Source organism: Polyodon spathula, chromosome 8 (assembly GCF_017654505.1).
Source record: "Polyodon spathula isolate WHYD16114869_AA chromosome 8, ASM1765450v1, whole genome shotgun sequence".
NCBI classification, from domain to species: Eukaryota; Metazoa; Chordata; class Actinopteri; order Acipenseriformes; family Polyodontidae; genus Polyodon; species Polyodon spathula.
In genome coordinates, this window is record NC_054541.1 from 13879638 (window position 1) to 13905273 (window position 25636).

The 25636-nt window shown below is 39.9% G+C and overlaps 1 protein-coding gene across 1 annotated transcript in view; it reads right to left on the reverse strand.

Moving 5' to 3' along the window:
* The window catches only part of LOC121319479 (angiopoietin-1-like), a 42634-nt gene that overhangs the window by 1737 nt on the left and 15261 nt on the right, over positions 1-25636 (reverse strand). The window contains exons 2-8 of the mRNA XM_041256932.1: positions 19906-20061; positions 17691-17812; positions 15670-15902; positions 6684-6799; positions 6143-6244; positions 4615-4781; positions 399-529 (exon numbers count right to left, since the gene is read on the reverse strand). Of these exons, the coding sequence (XP_041112866.1) occupies positions 399-529; positions 4615-4781; positions 6143-6244; positions 6684-6799; positions 15670-15902; positions 17691-17812; positions 19906-20061 (1027 nt within the window). The remainder of the gene's footprint in view (positions 1-398; positions 530-4614; positions 4782-6142; positions 6245-6683; positions 6800-15669; positions 15903-17690; positions 17813-19905; positions 20062-25636) is intronic.

The window sequence follows — 25636 nt, forward strand, 5'->3', positions numbered from 1 at the left end:
TTCATTCACAAGATTGTTTCAGACTACAGATATTAAAATATTAAGTGCTCTCTTAGGCCTTCTTCTGAATTTCATTTTTTGTCCCCAGGATGCACTCAGATACTGGCAGACCGTCAATTTAATGAGGAGTCCATTTTACTATGATCCTTAACTAACTCTTTTAAATTGGTGCATTGCATTGCAGTTCCCCTGATAAACTTATTTGCATGTCGTTCTTCCTTGTGCGCTCCATCTAATCCTTTCTTTGGTCAGCAGATGGACTGGAAGAAGGGGTTTGGTAACACAAACCAATACCTGAACATGCCTTTGTTGTAAGTGGCCTGTAGTTTAGATCTGGCAGTACTCTGAGCTGACAGGCCAGGTGGGTTTACCCTACAGCAATGCAGTAAGCGTCTTACCCCCTGTTAACATGAGCGCACACTTGCAGAGGCAGTTGTCGTTGTCGGAGTCCCTGGTGCTGAAGCTGGTGCCCTGGAGGACGAGGCTGCTCTGCTGGCTGGGGGTGCCACTGTACCCTTTCAGAAACAGCCTGAAACACACAAAGCAAGGCATCGCAGGCCCTGTTACAGTGCAGCCAGATCTGCACACACACAGCCATGGACAGCAGTGTTGCAGACCCCAGAAGAATGAATTAATTTTGCTTCATGAAATAGAATGAAAGCTGCTGATTAGTGTTACCCTGTTAACATATTGAATTACACACCGCTTTGAGGTTTTCCATATACTGAACAAAAAAAAAAAAACAGACAACGTTTTTGAAACTTTTACATTTGTAACACTTTATGATGACACGATTATAATACCGAAGGCCATGTTTTGTGAACACTATATTAAACTATTAAAGTAATGTACTAATTTATTTTCTAGATTAATACAAGTTATAATATATATGTCATATAATTAATCAGAGTGTTTTATGTAGGGTGATGCAAAACTTTTAGCCACAGCAATTTTAAAGACAGCACCCAATGGTAAAGCATACTGTCAGACTGCTATCTCCCCCTGTGGTAATTAGTAAAATACATCAGACTGAACTATCTTCAGAGTAATACCATCCACTAATCCAAAACAAACCAATAAACAAACACTGCTTATACAGTTTACAGCACAGGAGCCCCAATTACCCTTTACTGGATATTTAATAGAAGCCAGCAATAATATATATTATATATAATTGAATGAATTCCGGAGGGTGATATGTTACATAGACACTTTAATGTCTTCTTGGCAGTTATATAAACTTACGGCCCAAGGAACTGTTAAGTGCCATGGAGCCATCCTCAGTGTGCTTCAGGGAAAGCAGAAGGAAATCATTCACACAGTTGCTCAGTGTTTGTTTAGCGGCAGGGTTTTGTCATGAAAAGCAGCATTTCTTTGAAACAACAAAGATCCCTATGGAAACGACTGGCAATCTGAGTCGCGATGGTCCCAGCCAGCTTTTACCAGATTAAAAGTGCTTCTATCGGCGAGGGCTGATGATTTACACCCAGGGAAAAGCAAACAAGACGGTCAGTTTCTAAACAAGGCTCTGAACTGGAATTACAGAAGACAAGGGTTTCGGCCAATTCTTTTGGTTTTTCATTTGGAAGTCAACAGCTGTCAGATAAAGTGTTTAAAGGTTCCTTTTTTTTATCCCCCGAGGTACAAACTCATTTGTGCACACATGGTATGCATGCAGAAAAGAGCGAGTCTGATCTCTGAAGCATGTTTGGAATTGAAGACCTTAACAAAGTCTGCCATGCATAGCTGCCAAAAGGATGATGTGGGGAAAAGTTGAGACCACATAGCAGCTGCAGTTATTGCTTCTTCTCATTTGCAGTGATGAGAATGCCGATGTTTCCAATCACACGGGCTATGTTTCTGGCGTGAAAGCATTGCTGCGTTTCCTGCAGAGGGGAACTCGAATGCTTTTGTGTGAGCACTGCTCTGCTCGAAGGCCTTGTTGTCCCTGAACCAGGTAACTACAGACCAGTAAGCCTGACTTCTATTATATGCAAACTTATGGAAACTATAATAAGATCCAAAATGGAAAATTACCTATATGGTAACAGGGTCCTGGGAGACAGTCAACATGGTTTTAGGAAAGGGAGATCGTGTCTAACTAACTTGCTTGATTTTTTTGAGGATGCAACATCGATAATGGATAACTGCAAAGCATATGACATGGTTTATTTAAATTTCCAGAAAGCTTTTGACAAAGTCCCGCACAAAAGATTAATTCTCAAACTGAATGCAGTAGGGATTCAAGGAAACACATATACATGGATTAGGGAGTGGTTAACATGTAGAAAACAGAAAGTACTGATTAGAGGAAAAACCTCAGAATGGAGTGTGGTAACCAGTGGTGTACCACAGGGATCAGTATTAGGTCCTCTGCTATTCCTAATCTACATTAATGATTTAGATTCTGGTATAGTAAGCAAACTTGTTAAATTTGCAGACGACACAAAAATAGGAGGAGTGGCAAACACTGTTGCAGCAGCAAAGGTCATTCAAAATGATCTAGACAAGATTCAGAACTGGGTAGACACATGACAAATGACATTTAATAGAGAAAAGTGTAAGGTACTGCACACAGGAAGTAAAAATGTACATTATAAATATCATATGGGAGATACTGAAATTGGAGAAGGAATCTATGAAAAAGACCTAGGAGTTTTTGTTGACTCAGAAATGTCTTCATCTAGACAATGTGGGGAAGCAATAAAAAAGGCTAACAAGATTCTTGGATACATTGTGAAAAGTGTTGAATTTAAATCAAGGGAAGTAATGTTAAAACTGTACAATGCACTAGTAAGACCTCATCTTGAATATTGTGTTCAGTTCTGGTCACCTCGCTATAAAAAAGATATTGCTGCTCTAGAAAGAGTGCAAAGAAGAGCAACCAGAATTATTCCAGGTTTAAAAGACATGTCATATGTAGACAGGCTAAAATAATTGAATCTGTTCAGTCTTGAACAAAGAAGACTACGCGGCGACCTAATTCAAGCATTCAAAATTCTAAAAGGTATTGACAATGTCGACCCAAGGGACTTTTTTGACCTGAAAAAAGAAACAAGGACCAGGGGTCACAAATGGAGATTAGACAAAGGGCATTCAGAACAGAAAATAGGAGGCACTTTTTTACACAGAGAATCGTGAGGGTCTGGAATCAACTCCCCAGTAATGTTGTTGAAGCTGGCACCCTGGGATCCTTCAAGAAGCTGTTTGATGAGATTTTGGGATCAATAAGCTACTAACAACCAAACGAGCAAGATGGACCGAATGGCCTCCTCTCGTTTGAAAACTTTCTTATGTTCTTATGTTCTTAAATAACATTTGCTTTGCTCTTTTCAACAAGCCAGGACTGCCAGCATTGTCCCATGTATAAAAATAAACTGGTTTTCTTTCTTTATGTATTTGAAGATATTTATACAATGCTCACACATTTCCCAAGCTGAGGGGAACAGGACTAAATCTCCAGGGTTTAAAATCTCTTTCAAGGTGGTAATTGAATCCAAAGAAATGGTTTGCATTCACCTCATTTATGACATGCAACAGTCATTTTAAAATTCTAATAACATTTTCCACAAGGTAAAAAGTTGGCTTGGATTTGTAATAAAGAGCTCACTCTGATACAGAGCTACAGAAAACATTCAGCCATTCGGTGCATGCTTTTACAAAGTGCTTTAACATCTGTAGAAATACCTGGTTATTGTACTAAGTCAGGGGTTTCCAAGGTGTAACCAAAGGATTGACAGGAATTTTAACCAAAACCAGCTGAATGCATCTTATGCATTTACATATAACCCAATTTAATATTTTGAATAATTGCAATGTTTGTGTCATATCTGCTGGACTCTTAAATATAGTATTAAAGCAATTGTGCAACTGTAAAGCAAAGCAAATTGTAAAATAAAGATTAAAAATAAATAAAATTAAAATGTTACACACAAAAAATAAATGCAGGGAAAACCATAAATAAGTCTTCGGTTCTTTCTCTGTATATACTTTATTTTACCAAATTAGTGATTTGCCAGTCTCTTGCTGTTTCTACATCTGCCTGATAAATGCATTCAGGGAGAGCGGGCTTGTAAGTGAGCAATTATCAATCATGACGTGAAACCACAGTGAACCTCTCTGTGAAGTGTTTGTCATAAGAGTAATAATACTAATATATCTGTCTGTCCCTTTCTATTGAACTCACCCTGAACAGCTGTTTCTCATATAGGTAACATGAAGAACAATAGTTACTTCAGAGCCAGGAGGAAAGAACATTGGGTTGGTGTGAACGCCAAAAAGCGTCATGCTGATTTGAACAGGATTCATTAAAGACCGGGTCCTGGTTTGACGCTCCAGTGAAGATCACATTGTGTTATTCAGTGCGGCTCTGTGACTGTATGGCATATGACAAGCACACCGTCATCGTCACAGCGGTTTTCCGAAAATACTTTTCGTAGACGGTCTGGAGTTGTCAGTGTCTCGTCGTCTTGCTCCAGTGTGAACGTGGAATCATTTTCTTGCACCTTGTGTATTCATATACTATATATATATATATATATATATATATATATATATATATATATATATATATATATATATATATATATATATATATCCCAGGTTGTTCAGTACCTGTAATGCTGCTTCTCGCTCCCAAGCTGAAACCTCTCGTACTGCGAGTAGCGATGGTTTCCCTCCCAGTCCTTCAGTTCGAGCCGTAATGAGTACGAGGCTTGGTTTGTAAGCAGATAAACAGCCTCATTGCCCAACCAGTGTTCACCGGAGGGATCGCCAAAACCCTGCAAGAAATAAAGGAAGATGTTTGCCTAACATTAACAGTGACGTCAGCCCCAGATGGACAGGTTAACGATGGGCTGGCGCTTGCTGTACAGACGAGTGGGAGGCAATGCAGAGGCTGCAAATTCATACAGAATGCATTTCTGGCTTCACAGATTCTTACAGCAGCAATATTTCAAGCATTTCCTACGGTCACAGCAGCTGTTCTTAGAATAACCAGATCATTTTCATTTTCCCAGGAGCCTCATGAACCCTATTAAGTACATATACTTTCTTACATCTCCTTCTGTAAATACTGACAGCGACCTTTTCTGACATGCAGTACGCCTTGTACCATCACATGCTTTCTTGAGGAATAATAATAATAATAAAAAAAAGATTTTATCAAGTATGTGGATCCAGTTAGGTAAGTGAATGAATTATTAATTAATAATAAATCAATAAATAAATACACCTCTGCCAGCGAGCCTTGTGGTTCCTGTACTCCAGCTGTATTCAATCAAACAGCAGCACATACATTGTAACTGTGTATAAAGCATTGTCATGATATGTAAGTACACCTGTATTTACTAAGTAACTACTCTGTAAATTCACACAAATTAGAGACACTTCATGGAAAGTGTTACTCATTACTATTACTGGCAGTAGTATTTCTCATTAAATATACCCCTGTGTTTCATAGTCTTCATTTCCCGGCACATAAACTCCACCAGGTTCTTGGACTCTTGACTGGGATAAATTGATGTGAAGAGGAATCTCTGATTCCCGTGTTTCCAGAGCTGACCCTGCCCTAACAGCTGTACGCTACAGTATGGGATCAGGGGACAGAGGCTGCTCTCCACGATGGGAACTAAAGCAGAGTGTCTCATTTAATAATGTCTCTGAGGCTGACAGTTCTATTGTTTGACAGGAAATATCAAAACACCACATTGCTAGCCCCCAGGGCAGCCTCTTTTTCATTGTACACGGGATCCACAGTGCTGTATCTGGTGATAGTGGTGTCCCTATGGCCCGGTGTCGTGGGCGGGTAAGGACTTTCCTTTTTATTAAGAATAAGCTTATTGTTTATGTTAATAAACTGCATTTTATATCATTGAGGGACTTTAGTGGTAAACATCATTGTAGTATTAAAGGGACCTTTGTCAACTTAAATTTGACTTAAAGCTGTACTGTAATTTCCTAACTGTTAGTAAGCTGGATATCAATTTGGAAAACAGAACATTATCAAATAAAATCATTGCAGATGGCTTGTACCGCTGGTTATTAAGAACATATTCTGGTGGGCTTGTGGTGCTGGAGGCCTCTGACGCACAGGTGCTCACTCTTTACACAGGTAACTCACTGGAATAGAGTTGCTATTTACCCCTTTATATTCTCTCCAGGTGCGCTGGAAATCCACACTGCCGTTGACTCTACGTTGAAACACAGTCCATCCCCCGCCACTGGTGTCCATGTCACAGAAAACCTGCAAGATCACACATATTCTGCCATGTTTATTAACTTGGAGGCTGGAGTTTAGAATCTTAAGATATCTCAGACAGGCATGGAGTTTATGAAAAGGTATTCCTTAACAAGGGTTTGGAGTACAGTGTCGACCCGCCCAACTGCTTCATTACAAATCCGGGAAGGGTGCCAGCCGGTGACCACACCTGGGATAGAGCCTGCTGCAAAGGAGGAGGAGAGGACAGGAGGAGGAGGAGGGGGATGAGGAGGGGAGGGGGAAAAGGAAGAGGAGAAGGAAGAAGGTGAGGAGGAGGAAGAGGGGGAGGAGGAATGGGAAAACGAGAGGGCAGTGATCGAGATTGGTGAGGTTTAATACCCCATTGTGTACATTGTCTTTCACAGATTGAATAGTTCTGACTGCTTGACTGGTTTCATTCTAACGAAGCTGTGAACAGGCTCACCTTGGTTGGCTCAGTGGCATTGCTGATCTGTACCGTATAGACCCCACTGACGTTGAGGCCAGCTTTATAAACCTCTGCACAGTCTCGGAAAGTCCTCTCGTCCTTCTTTGGAAATTCTGGGTGAAGTTAAGAGAGAATTTAAATGAGGAGGGAAAGCACTCCATTGTCTCTACAGACCACCAGTGGGGTTTATTAGGGGTTCAATGAGCTGGGAAAGCCGGTGTCCACTGTCTCTACAGACCATCAGTGGGGTTTATTAGGAGTTCAATGAGCAGGGAAAGCCGGTGTCCACTGTCTCTACAGACCACCAGTGGGGTTTATTAGGAGTTCTTACTGTTGTTATTTGTTTAGGCAAGGCCATAGCCAGGGCTTGGAATGTACCCAGACATAATCTTTACTGCTGGAATTGAGTTGTACATTCTAGGACTGATTATGCAAAATACAAAGCATATATACTACAGCATGCAACACTGAGCTCAGCTGAAGAGTTTAATGTTAGATTAAACAATGCTGAAAACAACTGACAAAACATGCCAGTATCACCAGTGATCAACCATGAAACCATCGGCATGAAAAAATACCATGAAAGAGTCACCATGAAAGAGTCACCATGAAAGCATCACCATGAAAGAGTCACCATGCAAACATCACCATGAAAGAGTCACCATGCCCAATGCACTGATCCTGAGCTGTAGTATGGAGGTTCACAAAGCTTTTCTTCTTTTCTGTTACAGATAGAATGTATACACAACAGCCGGTAGTGAAGCGTACTGACACACAGCAGAACTGCCTGGCATAGGAAATGGATAGTCCCGGCAGAACTGCAGCCCTGAGGAATGCTTTGTTATTGCGGTAAACTTTGTATATGAAAGGGTCTTGGGTGGTTACTAGAAATGCAACCCGAGCAAAATTAAACAAGAAACTAAAAGACAAACCACAGGAACTCTTTCACCCTATCTTTAAGGTCCCACGCAATCAAAAACACACGTGCGCTTCACCACACACTTCCATTCTCACAAGTCATGTCCTCTGGTGATTTTAGACACCAACTGCAATGTGCCACACAGGCAGTTTTTTTAGTCACTTAATATTAAAATCCACAACCTCTAGAATTTTAGAAAGTATTCAACTGAGGCGTATTGCTGTAAATAAATTCGACTGAAACAGCTCTGCCTATGTGATGTAATGTGCTGGCAACATTAATAATAATAATAATAATAATAATAATAATAATAATAATAATAATAATAATAATAATATATATTTTAAACAAACCTTAAAAAACAATATTTGAATGTCTTTTTAAATTATTCACATTCCATCTATGAAGACACTGTGTTAGCATTTGCTGAACTAGCCTGTGCCAGATTACATGAAAGCAAGTGTTTTATTTCAGGCATGCAGCTCGTTCTCTCACATCATTCTTAATATGGAAATGTGGATAGCAACTGTCAACCCTTGTTTCCTTGTTTGAAAATGATTGTGACTGATTAAGCTGATCTGTAAAACAATGCCAATAATACAAGACATACTGTACAGCACCACACAGAAAAAAAAAAAAACAAAAAAAAAACAGGCAATTTCCCGTTTAAAAATTTCCCTGTGGAGCTAAAAGATTCAATAGCATTTTTTTGGAAAGTAGCAACCTTTTTTTGGAAAGTAGCCCCGTTTATGGCTAATCTTAGTTACACATCAATCGCTTTTCACGGGTGGACCCCAAAGATACTACTTAATTAAAGCAGCATTGTGATAAAGAGAGAAAAAATCGAAGCTGTAAATCTCCCTCCCGACCAGAAAGGGAGCCGTGTAAGGTTGGTAGCACGTATCCCTGAGCACTCCCTTTCACGGTTTGGCACTATCCCTAATTCGTCGCACTTCCCTTTCACGGCACTTTGCCGTGAAGATTTGTCTAAACTCGCACACGTGTGAACACACATACCTTTGTTGTTATTATTGTCGTATAAATAACCAGCCCGCCGTTTGCCCCACCACCCGGGCGGGGTCCCCGGAGGGACCCCCCCCCCTCCCCCCGATACCATTGCTGGTAGAGGGGTGGATTCTTTTGTTGTTTATTGAATGAAACAAGGATCATTTTCGGAGAAGTACTGTCTGGACTGTTACTTTGTTCCCCACACCACTCACGACAAGCATATTTTCCAAAGTTGAGGGGTTTTTCTCTGCTGCACATACATGACTATCGAGGGGTCTGGGGGTGGGGAAGTTTGAATCTAAAGCTTGTTTTATACACACAGGGCACAGTCAGCTGTTTTACTTCATTAAAAGCAGGCCTCAGCTCTCCCCAGCTGATTACTTTGTTAATTCGATTCTGTCTACATGTGGGGTCTGTCCCTGAGTGCTTTCCTTTAGACAAAATCATCTTTCCTCTGTACTTTGGAGGGTAAATCCAGATTGTGCTGATTCCAAAACAAGGCGCATTCTGGTTTTCCCAAGATCAACATCTAAACCATGGAAAGGACAGGAACTTCTGGCAAGATCCACAGTGAGCTTCCAGCAATTCAAACGATTGTGTAAGAGCAAACAGAAGGGATTTCAAAAGGATTCTTTCCATCTGATCACAGTTAGGATTAGCGCCAGATGTTCTTTTATAAAAAAACAATGCATATTGAATCTTGCATTAAGCATGTTTGGTAAAAAAAATAAAAAAAAATAAACCTTTTCCGATTATTAAATATGAAAGCTAATTTAATTGCAGTGGTATATGGAACATGTGCATTTGCTGGTTTCAATTAAAATAGGAGAAATCCTAGCAATTCTTTGCAATCCAGAAAATAAAACCTTTCACTTAAAAACAAACAAAGCAGACATTGGCTGCAGATTGTGCCCCATTTTCCCCATCTGGTTTGGCCCTGATCCCAATTCCTTGTTGACTCCAATCAGCCAGGTCTCGGGATTGTTTCCTGGCTGCAGAAAGGTTTCAGAACAACACAAGCTGAAAGATACAAGCTGTTTAAAACCCAGTTCAGAGTCAAATCTGTACACCCCAGGGCTCTTAAAACAAGAAGCCATTTCTCTGGAGTGAAATAAACTAAGCTGAGCTCAGGTGGGTTTAATTAAAGTAGCGGCCATCAGAAATCCTGCAACAATGAGAAACAATGTTTGTGCATTTGTAATGCAGTCTACACTTTCATTCTGAGATGCAGGTTCTTTGATTAAATATATAACATTCTTGTAAACAGTTTTAATTCAATTGGAATCCTTGTTTCATTTTTTTGTGATATCAATGCATTCTTTAAACACTAATTCAAGCTTTGCATAGCATGCATTTTGAATTTGAAGAGAATCATTTTAGTAACCAAATACAAAAAGCTCAAATCAAGTAATTAATGCTTTAATATATATATATATATATATATATATATATATATATATATATATATATAATATATATATATATATATATATATATACACACACACACACAAACACACGCACAGAACTTTCTGTAATTATCAATCAGGCTGCTAATCTTAATGGATTTCCTGCTGTATTATCTAGCTGTCTTGGAACCTCACATCAGCATCACAGCTTCAGAAGTACCAGAGACAATCCAGATCTGAAGAATTATTTCTCTACCTCAAGTGTGCTGTGTGACCAATTACAGCAGGGAACTCAGGGATTGCACTCCACCTCCTATCTGTGTGGCTGGTAGTGTGGTGACAGAGCTGAGCAGTCAAGATGCTTCTGTTAGTGTCAGTATGTCAGGGGTGAGGGATTATTGGAGGCAGACTGTCAGCTGCTGTGTGGCTGTATTACAGTCTTACTCGATAGCAGATACCAGATAGTGCTAATGCTGGAACTGACCCAGGACCTTCCTGTTCTTGAAAAGCTGTGATGTAGTTTTAATTCCCTGAAGGCTCACTACAATAACAACTTTTCACACAAGATCTCAATTTACATATCAAGGTATGATTAAGGTATGGTAATTCATGTAGATAGAGTACAAGAGTACAATGACATGTTTACTAAATCAATCAATAAAAGTTTCAATTTGATTATCTAATTAATATGAATATTGAATATTATTATATATATATATATATATATATATATATATATATATATATATATATATATATATATATATATATATGCAGTGCCTTGAAAAAGTATTTCAGAAAAAGTATTCAGCCCCATCCCTTTTTTCACATTTAAGAGTTTCACAGCCTGGGATTTTGATGCATTAGATTGGGAATTTTTATTGGTGAGTCACACATTCTTCTTCACAGAGTCCCCCCCAAAAAGAAAGAAAATAGTAAACAATAAAATAATAAAAATTTAAAAACTGAAATGTCATCGTTTTTTAAGTATTCATCCCCCTGGGTCAATACTTGGTTGAACCACCTCTGGCAGCTATTACAGCCAGTAGTCTTTTCGGATAAGTCTCTATTAATTTTGCACACCTTGATGGTGATGGCCCATTCCTCCTTGCAAAATTGCTCAAACTGTGTCAAGTTAGTTGTGGAACGGTGATGGACAGCAATTTTTCGATGATTTCACAGATTTTCGATGGGATTAAGGTCAGGACTCTGACTGGGCCACTCAAGGACATCTATTTTCTTCATTTTAAGCCACTCCAGTGTTGCTTTGGCAGTGTGCTTTGGATCATTGTCCTGTTGAAAGACAAACTTCTTCCGCAGTTTGAGTTTTTTGGCAGAGGGGCGCAGGTTTTTATCCAGGATTTCTCTGTATTGTGCGCCATTCATCCTCCCATCAATCCTGACAATATTGCCAGTCCCTGTTGCTGAAAAGCATCCCCATAACACAAGGCTACCACCGCTATACTTTTCAGTGGGGATGGTGTTACCTGGCTGGTCTGCAGTGAGCAGTGTTTGATTTGAGCCACACATACCGCTTAGCGTTCAGGCCAAAAAGTTCCACTTTAGTCTCATCAGACCACAAGACTTTCTGCCACATAACTGCAGTATCTTCTAGGTGATGTTTTGCGAACTCTTTGCAAGGATATTTTTTTTTTTTTCAGTCAGAGATTCTTCTTTGCCACTCTCCCATAAAGCCCCTTTTTGAGGAATGCCTTGGAGCTTGTTGATACATGAACATCATCTTCCATCGCAGCCACTGACTTCAGTAACTTATTCAGAGTCACAGCTGGCCTCACAGTAGCTTCCCTAAGAAGTGCCCTTCTAGTCCGGCAACTAAGTTTCTGATCCAGGCAGTGTGGTGGTTGTTTCGTATCTTTCCCATTCCATTGTTCAATGCCTTTTTAATGGTTTTGTATCCTTCCCCAGATTTGTGCTTCTCTATAATCACATCCCTGACTCTTTCATCTTCATTTTGATTCTTTTGAAAGTCTCTACCATACTGTGGGACCATACAGAGAGATCGGTATTCATCCTCACAGATTTATTTAAAGCAGGTGTTCCACTAATTTCTTACACAGGTGGAGTCCATCAACAAATGATGTGACTTGTTGAGGTGATACATTGCAGCTGAGCAAATTTAGGTTTGCAGTTACAAAGGGTATGAATACTTTTTTAATTTGATAATTTGCGTTTTTCATTCTTAGTAAATTGTTGAAAGCTTTTGGAATTTTTCTTTTGATATGACATGGTGCTCAAGGCTTTGTGGATCAGTGGGAAAAAATTCTAATTTAATCTATTTCAAATTCTGAATCTGAGACTCTTAAATGTGAAAAAAGGGATGGGGGCTGAATACTTTTTCAAGGCACTGTATATATATATATATATATATATATATATATATATATATATATATATATATATATATATATATATATATAGATATATAGATATAGGGAAAGGGAAAGTTTTTTGAAAACAAACAGTGAAGTTACTTATAGGCTTTGATGCCATAGTAAATACTCTCACTTATTTCTATTTAAATCTATTAATGTGCTTGTGATGTCATTTACTACATAGTTAACAATGCAATGGTCTACTAATGTTGTTGTGATGTCATTTACTGTATAGTTAAACATGTAACAATCTACTAATGTGGCTGTGATGTCATTATCTACACAGTTGATGATGTAATGATCTATATAGGGTATAGGGTGCTGTCCGATTACAAACATCCACACCACAAGTTATTACATCTTGACCTTGAGGAGGAGGTGGAAATCAATTTGCATCGTCCAGCATGATAAACTACATGTTATATCAGGTATGGTTAATTAAGTATAACTAGACAGTATAGCAAACACACACTATCTGATACAAACCACAATGCATAGATGCTCGGTTCTGTACTGTTCATTGTATATTTTATTCTCAGAGACAAAGGCAGATTGTTGTTAGGTGCAGGGCTGCAGACTGAAGAGTGAATGCAGCCCTGGCACAGCATGTGAAATTGGAAAGAAAGCTTTCCCACACTGCCTGCCCTGACCTGGAGGAAGTGTTCTCTCTCAGGAGGTGAGAGGGCACAGGGCAAGCTCCATGCCAGTACAGTCCCTTGCTCTCTGAGAGCCAGACCCCCTTTGAACGTGTCCAGTATTGCTGAGCTGCGCTTCAGGTTTTAATGATCTGGACGTCTTGTTATGACTTTCAATCACCCCCAGGCCTGGCTGAATGGAGCAGCAGTGAAGTGCAAGCGTTCTGTCCTCTCAGACATGTATAATTAGCATTTGCTTCCTGGTGCTGACCACTCTAATCACGATGCAATCCAGCTGAGGAAATATACTTCTGTAAAGACATATTATCAATGACCCCTTGGCAACAGCTGCAATTATGAGTTAGTAAATGGAACACCTATATACAAAATCACTTTCCTTACCCCAGAAATTCAGCTTCAGCGATGTTATCAGAAAGTAAGTAATAGAAAACGAAGTTTGACTTTAAGGTTTTTATTTACATGTTTTGAAATTATTACATTATATATATATATATATATATATATATATATATATATATTATATATATATATATATATATATATATATATATATATATATAGAGAGAGAGAGAGAGAGAGAGAGAGAGAGAGAGAGAGAGAGAGGCATGTAACAACATGTAAATGTGTGTTTGTAATCAGTGGCATAACAATACGGGTTGATAAACCTCTGTGAATTTACATTTGTGATTATAATTAATGAGACTTGGTTGCCTGGCAGCTGATGTAAAGATAAATTACTCTGATGAACAGTGAATGACTCGTATTTCTTTAAATAACCCAAAGTACAGGGCAACTGCAAGTCCCTCTTCAAACAAGATCAAAGGGTTATGACTGCAATACAACCGACATTCACACTAAACACTATAAACAGCAGAACCTGTTAATATTTGTGTTGTTCAGAGAGGTGCACAGCAGCTCTGGGTTGATTTTCTGATGCAAGAGATCTTTCATCTCCACTGAAACCAATCCCCACCCCACACTGATTGTAGCTAGGCTTGCTCCTTTTTTACATTAATATTTCAAGGGCCTGCAAACTACTCTAAAACAAATCATTCACCTTTTAGAGTGCATATCTTCCCTGTGCTCTCCACTGCAACACTATGAAGCATGGTCCACCACTTTGAGTTTATGAGTTGTTTTTGATGCTCTGAGCTGACGACACGTCGTGGGGAGTGGGGCGGTGATACTGGTGTTCAAAGTCAACTGCTGGAGAGCGTCAGGTAGGATTGACACTCATTCATTTACTACAATCTTCCTTACTGTGGATATCTCTGCCCTGGCTGCATTTGGTCAGCTGCTGGTCGGAAGTAAAGAATACATTAACAATGATTGCATTCAGTAGCAAAGCCCCTGCATCCTGTTGCACAGTTAATATATTTCATGATGTTTCAATAAGGGCCCTAGTCAGCCAGAGGTGTTGCTGTAGTCGGCAATGACAGTGAAGAGTTTGAAGATCACAGAGTTTGTAGATATCAGTGGGACTTGAGAGTTAATGCATGCGCACAGTGAGGGATCTAAAAATGCATTTTATTTTACAGCAAAACAACTTGTAAGAGAGTTTAAATAAATAATGCTTTGCATGATTTTAACCGAGGCCCGTGTCTCGGGTGCCTCATCGTTGGCAGCTACAGCCTTGCGATTAATTCTAAACGCTTTCATGGAGTAGTAAGGGTTGTGTTTATTAGAAAGGGGATTTTGATGATAAGCAATCAAAGGCACTGTAGGCTTTGTTTATATGTCCCTTGTCAGGTTCTGCATGTATTCTGAATATGCCAAATCACTGTATTTTTCTCTGCTTCTAGAACTATTCACCCAGCAATGCCAAGCAAAATGTTTAGGAATGCAGCATAGGGACCAAAGTTATAAACACATTTATACTTTGAATGGACAAAAAACCACAAGTGTAACCAAAACAAACATTGCAGAGTAAAGTTTATAAATAAGCAAATGTGTTTATAATCTGTTGCATGACATTTATATTGAAGTCTCTCTGTTCAATGGCTGAATTAGGCTCTCCAGATGGTCCTTTTTATCTTCACTTCTCAAAGCTTGTTAAATATTTTCATCCCCACCAATTAAAAAAACATGTCACTCTTCAACATTTTGTACAACCGTCATGTTTACAGAAGCTACGCTGGTTAATTTTGAAAATGAAGATAGCCGTACATCAAGCCTTAATTGAAAGTCGTTCTTTGTGTGTGTGTTGCTTTGCAACTGTGCATCCAAGCCTAGTCAAATTACTGACACTAATTGCCTTTGAGGAGTCAGTTTTGCACCCTAACTAATAGCTGTCAGGTACCACAGGGCAGCACGATGGCCAGTTTCCAACACTCCTAAATCCCATCTAAAGCTGTGAATATTGTTAAAAAACTAAGTAGGTTTTTTTTGTTGAATATTAGGGACACAAATCTTACCCTCACTCGATGCCAAATCAGTGCCACTCTTTGGTGCCAATTGTTATTCAAACCAGGTTGCGCTGTGACTGTGGAGACAGTGCCAGCTGACGTGGCTGGCTTCATAACCACGCTGTGAGTGCCAAGGTGGCGAAACCCCAAGCGAGCTGAGAAGCTTTCACATGGTCAGTTGCTGGTTCCCTTACCTCTCCCCTGCGAGACCAGGCTGACGAGGGCGTGCACCGAGTCCATGAGCTGCAGTTGTTGTTTTTGAAGGACACTGTTGTTGCTGCTGGCGAAGTGCAGTTGTTTCTCCAAGCTCTCGATGGTGTTCATCTGGCGAGTCACGAGTTGGCCCAGCTTCTCCTTCTCTGTTTTTATACCCTCTAGTTCTGACCGGTGTTTTGACTCCATCTCCAAGACTTTGTTTTCCAAAACGCTGAAGATTTCAAACACAAAGAAATAAGGATGTTTTTTTCCTGATGGTTTAGAGATACTAGGGCCTATTTTAATGATCCAAATGCTCATGCTATCACCTCCATAATAGCAAAACCTAAAAGAAATTCAACGTGATGTTTTATTGTAACGTGACGTGTGGCCCAGGGATTTGTTTTAGATATTCAGTGGTCTACCATATAAATACAAAGCAGCTATTCTGCAGACCATAATCGCTTCTCAGTGTCCCTAATTAAATGATGCAATAATCTGGCAAAACAGCCTACAGATAGTTTTTTTTTTCTTAATTGTTTTGCAGGCTTTCTTAAATGATGACTATCTGCTTGTATTCAGGAAGCTGTAAAGGGCTCCCGTATGGTGCTTAATTCCCAGTGATGAAGTGGCCCATTACATTCTTTCTAGTACCTCCATATGCTTCATAGCACTAACACAGTTTGAGATTTAGCCCAGCTGTGAACCTTGCCTTCGGAAAGATGGATTGTGATGCTCTATCAATGTGTTTAATCTTGACAGAGTGGAAAGCTTGCCAGATCTCTCAGTGCAATACTGAAAGCAGGGTCGGGGTGTGTGTGTGTGTGTATATGTTGCTGTAAAACATGCATAGTAAGTTGGATTTGTATCCCCTTTACTAGGTTCAGCGCTTCTGGATAACAGCAGGAAAGCAGCAGATGGAAGATGGAAGAGAGTCTGTTGCAGCAGACAAACAGATTTCATGAGAGTTTCATGAGAGTTTCTTGAGAGAAATTATGTTTTCCTAACAAACCATTTAGCTGTCATTACAGCCGTTTGTAAAAGGCACTTGAGGCTGGTTCCACAGCCCCACGATTCCCACTGGTCTACCCGATGATATCTTGGGTAAGTTAGACCACAGACAAGCACTAATCAGGGTGGGTGTTTTAATAAGTGTTCAGACTGCTCCTCCTGTCTGAATGGGCTCTTCCAGTGGCATGTGATTCAAAGGTGCAGATTTCATCAGTAAATGAATCTTGTTTTAAGCGGTACTGAACAGGCAGATAACAGCGACCGAGGTGCCAGGCTTGACCCTTGCTATTCCCAGACAGGGTGTTTTTAAAGCAGGGAATTCCATTCCAGATGGCACATTCATTTTTTACAGGACATGCGCTGTAGATTGTGTCTAGGAAAAAAAAAAAAAAAACTACTTTGGAAACCTTCACGACAAAACATGCACTTCATACAAAGAGCACACAAACAGTGTCGTGCATTTCATATCATGAAGCTTTGGGACACACGTTATGACTGTGCATTCATACACTGTGACACCAGTCAGCTGTCAGTGGAGAGTTACATTTTGTAAATAGTTAAAAGAACTTGATTTGATAGAAGTTGAGTATAACTTTCTAGCTGAGAACACGTTGCGAAATCCTTTAGCTTGTTGTTCTTGGCTCGAAGACATTAATATATCCAATGTGAATGGCATGTGCAGCTACTAAGCCCCGGGTTCCTCCTTTCATCGCTGGCAGTTTGTATTTAATCTAGCCTAGGGAAAAGGGATTTATACGGTATCTGGTGTAAATGTCAAAGAGCAATAACGATCTAACAGTGATTCTTACAGGAGACAGCATCAGAGGAATTCAAACATAACATGATCACGCAGCTGGGAAATTATTACATGATTTTAATGACTTGTTAAATTCAAATGGTTTACATCCGATTACAGGTTTCACTGATTAATTTAGGTTTAGAACATTTTTTAAAACCACAAAATGAAGTTACAGCTGCAGTACAATCAGATGTCGTTGTTTCTTCTTACCTGTTTTTGTCGTGGAGTCTAGAAAGATCATTGATCTGCATCAAAAGTTGTTTCTCCAGTTTGTTTGTAGACAGCGAGTTCTCCAGCAGTTGGATTTCAATCCTAGAGGTCTGGTTCATAACCTAGGTAAGGTACATATAGACAGTAGATAAGTCATGCACTTGAGAAGCTAAGGAGAACTCTGCTGCCGAGTCTGAACCAGCAATGCAATGGACCTGGATTTACAATGCATCTGCCTGCAGGTTATTGCAGGGTTATGGACTGATCCAGCAACGCAATAACTTACATTAAGTGTATGTAATTACAGTGGCTGTTTCATTGCAATGCAACAATGTGATTAATTACAACATGAAACATGTTGCCAGTGCTAGTGCCTTTTGTAATTACACTCTATGTACTCATGTGGTTGAGTAATTGCAATGTAATTACTAATATATATATATATATATATATATATATATATATATATATATATATATATATATATATATGATCAATCTAATGAAAAGCTTTGTGATACAGGTACTCTTCTTGACTTTTTCATTTTTGAAGGACTCTTCTGAAGCTATGGATGAAGTGGTTTTGAACTCTTGGTCCAGCTGATGTTTGGAAGAAAGTTGCCCAGCAGACTGATTCCCGATGACTATAAGCCACACTCATTAGCTGTTCTTGAGATCTGTTACTGGATGGTTTTTACAATCCGCATGGCTCTTCTTTTTAAAGTTAATTACATCCAGTGTTTACTTGGACTGACCTGAATAAACATCCAGCATCTCATCCAAAAAATGCTGTCCGCACATCTTCTGAATGTAAAACAGCACACTATACATGCATGTTTGGTTGAGAGTAATTATAAAAATGTCTATCCTGATTGTACTGCATACATTTGCAGTGCGAGGAACAATATCAAATGTAAGGTGTGCCATCCGGCCAGTATAAAATGAAATTAAAACTCATTGAGAATCTGGCCGGTATAAAGTGAAATTAAAATTCATTGAGATGCAGAATGTAGGCTTGCCCTGAAAGGGTTCATTGTGTTCTTGGCAGAAGGATTAGAATAAGCCAAATGAAACAGAAGGGTCAGCAAGTTTGTGATTAGGATCTGATACCCCTATGACTTTAACAACCTGTTACCAGATAGGACCTGGGAATGGAGCCTACTGTCAGACTGCACACACCCCAGACATGTGTGTGTGTGTGTGTGTGTGTGTGTGTGTGTGTGTGGGGGGGGGACGGGGGGACGGACGCCTTTCAATACTGAAGTTAAGAAAAACAACTGCATTGTGGAATTCACAATATAAAACATTATCTCAGTGTAACAAATGATATTTATATTATTAAACCATATTAATAATGATAAACTCCAAGAAGAAATATTATCTGCTCGATTAGTTCGTTTCTGTAGATGCATCACCCATTAGGGCCTATTGCATTGTTGGCTGCAAAGATCTGCTTAACACATTTTTCATATCTTTCAAACAAGTGATAAGATTGTGTGAGTGTGTGTGTGTGTGTGTGTGTGTGTGGGGGGGGGGGGGGGGGTCTACAAAACCTACCTTATAAGGACACAAGTCAAGTCCTTGTCGTGTTTAAACAAATATTAAACAAGCATTATTGTTTTTTAAAACAAACTAAAAGTGCCCAAATATTTTGTTTGTTGTTGACTTTCACCCTGTGTGGAGTTTTGTTTGACTGGAGTTAGAAATAGTACATTAAAATATAGTGAGAGTCAATGCAAAGTCTCCATACTATAAACAAACGTGTGTGTGTGTGTGTGTGTGTGTGTGTGTGTGTGTGTGTGTGTGTGTGTGTGTGTGTGTGTGTGTGTGTGTGTGTGTGTGTGTGTGTGTGTGTGTGTGTGTGTGTGTGTGTGTGTGTGTGTGTGTGTGTGTGTGTGTGTGTGTGTGTGTGTGTGTGTGTGTGTGTGTGTGTGTGTGTGTGTGTGTGTGTGTGTGTGTGTGTGTGTGTGTGTGTGTGTGTGTGTGTGTGTGTGTGTGTGTGTGTGTGTGTGTGTGTGTGTGTGTGTGTGTGTGTGTGTGTGTGTGTGTGTGTGTGTGTGTGTGTGTGTGTGTGTGTGTGTGTGTGTGTGTGTGTGTGTGTGTGTGTGTGTGTGTGTGTGTGTGTGTGTGTGTGTGTGTGTGTGTGTGTGTGTGTGTGTGTGTGTGTGTGTGTGTGTGTGTGTGTGTGTGGTGAGCCTATTCCTCAGCAGGGGTACCTGTGCCTCCACGTCTGTGAGCTTGCGTGTCTGCTCTGCGGTTTGTGTCAGCAGGTTTGTGCCAATCTCCAGCATGGTAGCTGTCTGATTCTGCACCGCAGTCGCCTGGATCTGCACCATCTCCGTTTTGATATTCTCTTGGATGTAGTTCTCCAACTGAAGACAAAGAATAATACTTTTATTTACACCACTCTGAGATCTCAAATAAAAAGCAATTGACTTGCATCCATTTTTTCCTCTTTGTAAAGAAATTCCAAATCCTAAAACGTTAGAAATTATGCTTAATAATATTCCCACTAAGAACCTAGAATTTCAATCAGTACTCAATGTGATTGATTTAATGTGGGTCAGATCTAAACCTCCGAATCATTCCTGCAATCAGCATTAAAGCAGTACAACATTTCTATACAAGTATGTCTGAAACTTCAGAGTGGGGTCCAAAGCCAACACAATAAATTCCTACATAACTGACCCTGTGAAAAGGTACTGGGTCACCATGCATTGCCATGACAGGAGTGTGATCAGCAGAGGGGTGTTTTCCTATATTCAGATCCCCAGACCCCACTTGGCCTGAATCCTCGGCTCTTCAAGTAACATGTTTATCCTTTGAGGTCGCGTCCTCTTAAGTACTTGTGTGTCAGTTTGATGGGCTCCCATAGATAATTCAAATATCAAGGGAAGGCGTTTTAGGGAAGCCCACTGTTCTGTCCTGGCGTTTTGTTTGCATTTGGAATATGAGTAAGGCGACCTTGTTACATGTGTAACCATTCAAAAATAAACATTTCAACTCCAGGATACCAGCTGTGAAGAGAAAGGACAGCAGAAGTTACACTTAACCTGGTAGAGCATAAAAAAAGAACCTCCGCCGTCATTCCCAGGAGCTACACAGCTCTTGTGCAACTTAAACAAGCCCCTGTTATCATGTTCACATTATTTGAGTAGCAGACCAGACTGCAAGCAAAGGGCAACACGTTCACTCATATAGCAGTCCTTTATATTCCGTCTCCATTTCGAAACGCTAAAGCCCCTGTTAATTATTTGTTAACTTCAACGGAAAGCCTGAACCACGTTGAACCCATGTTGAACCTGTGCCCTTCTGAAGTGTAATGTGGTATTTCTTACCCCGGTAACTGTTTCCACATGAATTTTTATAATTATTATTATTTTTATTGTTTTTGCTAATGCACCTACAGCAAGAATATAAACGATGAACACATAATAAATAAACAACCATTTTTAAAAATGTATATTTCTTGCTCTGTTAGCACTTCCTGTTGTGCACCATTAAAGTTCACGTAAATAAACACATTCTTTGTGCTTTTCATTTTCTATTTCCAATGAACTGGAGCACAATAGGACTTTCTACACTATATACTGGAATTAGGAAACTGTTACAGTTAACCGTTTTTGTTTTGTTTGTTTGTTTCATATGACTTTACAGAAAACAGACTGCTAGGGAATGGTGAATTATTAAAGGATTGCAAGAAGCATTGTTCCAAATGAACTACCACAGTATAAATGTTAGTTCCCTGAAGACCCTGACTTCCGTGACTATTCAATTGACCCGGAGATCCTGCTTTTGGATGAAAATGACATGGAACATGCACAAAATGTTTAACTTGGGATATATATATATAAAAAACAGATCTTTCTCATTACACTTAAATAAAAACAGATACCTGTGCACTACAGTACCTCTCTGTACTTAATTTTGCTGAAAAACTTTTTTGGTCAAAGATTTTGGTCAAAACGCAAGTGATGCTAAGTGGATTCAGGTAATTGCTATCACAGGCAGGAATCATGCAGCGAGGCTTAAACATGTCCTGGGTTCAATGCAGCTAGCTTGCTGGTCCTAACTGTTGTTATACAGTTTATGCAGCTTGACTTTTCAATAGAGGCTCATTACCTGAGCAGAGGTGAAAGTAAGCCGGGACGGGCCTCGTGCTGCCAAAGCACTTTGTCAAGGTCATTTTATATTTCGACTTCTCAAAATGATTGTTTAGGCTACATAGTTGTTTCTTTGTATTTTTAGTCCTGGCTTCTTCTTGGTTGTCAAGGTTGCTATTGATGTTTAACCAAAAGAACTTGAAGTCGCTGAGGTCCTGGTCACATGACTTAGGATGACAGAGGGGTGATCCCCATGGTAACTGTCAGTCTTGCAGCAAGCCAGGGGCAATTTGCTTCCTCATTAGTGTTGTGAGGAACGTTTTGTTGGGATTAATTTTCCTGTCTCGTGTTGCCTATGGTTTATATTCTAAAAGGAAACTCCCAACACCCCTCTACCCTCATTGTGGAAAATCAATGAAGAGGGAATGAAGCAGTATCAATTTCATCAAAAAACACTGACCAGAACAAAACTGTACATGAAGAGCCTCTAATTACTGTGTGTTTACTTAATAGTTACTTAGTAAATACAGGTGTGCTTACACACCATTACAATGTTATTAAGCATTGTTACAATTACTTAATGTGTAAATATGTTTGCACCATAAATGTAGGTACACAATAGCAGAAAAGGGTTAGAGATATGGTTAGTGTTAGGGTTATATTGTGCAAAAACATTTACACATTAAGCACATTGTAGTGTGATGCCTAATAACACTGTGATGATGTGTAAGCACATGTGTATGTAATAATTTAATAAGTAACTGCTTACACAGGAATTAGAGACACTTCATGTAAAGTGATACAACACAAAAGGAGAATGCTGAGAAAGCCGGTATGTTGTGGTAACTGACTGCAGTTATTATTGCAAAGTAACAGCTTCTACACTGCCAAGCCTTCAGCATTTCAATCCTCCAGTTTCCATGGGCGGAAACAGAGCTTCCTGTGGCTTCTCTTCAATTGACAGCCCTCCAACAGGACATTAGCAGGAAAACGATTTTAACCCCCTCTCCACTAGAAATCCTGTTCCCACAGATATCCCGGAGCTCTACGTGCCAACAGGCTCTAGTACCGAGTATTACGTTTCGGTTTTTAAAACACATCAAAATATGTGCTGTATCTGTGGTTGTGTGCAAAATTATACTGCAAGTTACTGTGTGTGTGTGTGTGTGTGTGTGTGTGTGTGTGTGTGTGTGTGTGTGTGTGTGTGTGTGTGTGTGTGTGTGTGTGTGTGTGTGTGTATATATATATATATATTGTGATGGAGTGTACATTCCGGAACAATATTGGTCAGCTGGGAGGCAGTGGCTGTAAGGAATGTACACTCCATCTGCCTAAAGGTTGTATGGCTAGGTTCAAAGGAAACTAAAATAATGTGAAGACAACATAAACAAACTGGGAAATAAGGTCATGGGTTTTAAGACCATGGGGAACAGGCTGTTGTCAAGAGTAATTATCAGTTGGTCTTAATCATGTAATTACCTGATTACCTATGAGTTAAAACTAGTAGAACTGAGATGGTCAGGGAGAGAGAGAGGAGAGACCAAGAGAGAGACGAAACCGTGAGTGATCGGAGAACTTTAAAAGTGAAAAGGAGACTTTGTTTGGAGGGTAAGCAGAATTAGTCTGCCCCTGTTTAGTTTAAAGGGAAAAATAATAAGTGTTTAGTTTAGGACCCAAGAACGGGGTAAGTTGTTGTTTTGTTTTCTGTTTGTTTTGTTTTCAAATAAAACCACGCTCAGGCGTGTTTCATTGCAAGTACAGCTTTTGTTTGGATTTGTTCAACTATTTTACATAACACAACGTCTTTAACCTGGTAAACGACAACGAATTCTTCACATATGGTACCAGAAGTGGGGCTCTCATAAAGACCCAGAGGAATGGAAGAAGTAATTCAGAGACTTGTGCAGGCTACAGCCGCACAGCAACAAGCCACAGTGGTACTGCAGGAAAATAACTGAATTATGGCAGAGCAAGCCACACAGGATCACCTCGAATGGTACGCTATGGTTCAGCAGCTGGGCACTACTTCGTTGACCAGGGAGCCAGCAGCTCCGGTCACACACCCGGTATGAGCTAGTCATTTTCTCCAGAAAATGACTTCAACAGATTATGTGGAAGCCAACAAACTAATTTAAGAGAGGAAGGTGTTGGTTTTTAATGAGGAGCAACCAGCGTCATCTTCTGTAGAGTCTGATACAATGTCTGAATTGTTTCCCTTTGACCGGGATGTATGTGGGAAGCCAGGGAAAACACGTAAATCACGTAGTTAAAAACTGAGAGGTCAGGCCAAACCGCAAAGACTTCCTGGGGGAAAGTGGACGGGGAAAAGCACTGACCAATCTCAGAGACTAGACAGAGGTACTGAGAGTGTAAAAGTTCTCCAAGATTTAGAACTGTATCAAAGTAGGGAATGTGAAAACTTACAGCTTTCTCCTTTAGATTTTAAACAGGATCAAGCTGCAGATTCTAATTTACAGTTTGCCTACAGCCGCATTGTAACTACCGATCAGAGTTATTGGGAAAATAGGGGTGATGTCAGTGTACCACATTTGATTATTAAAAATGATTTACTTTACCGTATAGACAAGTCTGTAGGGGGAGACTGGGTTGAACAGTTGTTGGTCCCCACGAAGTTTAAAGAGTTGGTATTGCGGTTGTCTCATAGACACTTGTTGGGGGGGGGGGGGGGGGGGGGGGGGGCATCTAGGGATAACCAAAACTAGGGAAAAGATACTAAAAAGGTTTTACTGGCCCGGGATGTATAAAGAGATGGAACAATTTTGCCAAGCCTGCCCCGAGTGCCAGTTGGGATCGGGTCAAAAGCCCAAACCGGCTCCTCTAATCCCTTTGCCTGTGATCAATATTCCATTTGAAAGAATAGCCATGGACATAGTTGGTCCCCTGGAAAAATCTAAAGCGGGTTACCAATAGATTCTAGTAATTCTAGACTATGCGACTAGATTTCCCGAAGCCGTTCCTTTACGAAGCACCAGTAGTAAAACCATAGCTAAGGCACTATTAGACCTGTTTGCAAGGGTGGGTATACCAAAAGAGATACTTACTGATCAGGGGACACAGTTCATGTCTCTATAATGAAAGAGCTCTGCCGTCTGTGTCGTATAAAAAAATTAAATACTTCTGTTTATCACCCACAATCAGACGGGCTTGTTGAACGTTTTAATAAAACACTTAAAAGTATGTTAAAAAAGGTAATACAGCAGGATGGGAAAGATTGGGATGTTTTTCTTCCTTATTTGATGTTTGCTATAAGAGAGGTTCCACAGGCCTCGAATGGCTTTTCTCCATTTGAACTTTTGTACGGGAGACAGCCGAGGGGTATTCTGGATATATTGCGGGAAGGTTGGGAAGAACAGCCTGCTTTAGGGGATAATGTGGTAGACTATGTACTGAAAATGAAAGATAGAATGGAGAAGGTTAGTGATATTGTTAAGGAAAATTTAATTAAAGCACAGGAGAACCAGAAAAGAAACTACAATACAGGAGTCCGATCCAGGGAGTTTAACTTGGGGGAGAAAGTCCTTGTCTTCTTACCCTCAAACTTGCATAAGTTTCTCGCTAAATGGCAGGGCCCCTACCAGGTTGTGGAAAGGTAAATTACAAGCTTTTTCAACCCAGAAAGAGAAAACCCTACCAAATTTACCATGTTAACTTGTTAAAACCTTGGAGAGAAAGAGAAACGTTGGTAGGGACAGTACAGCAGAGTAATAACACTGTATTAAACATTGGAGAGGGTCTGAACGCCTCTCAGAAGGAGGAGATTAAAGCATTAGTTGAAAGAAATGCTGATGTGTTTTTCGAGGTGCCAGGGAAAACAAATCTAGTA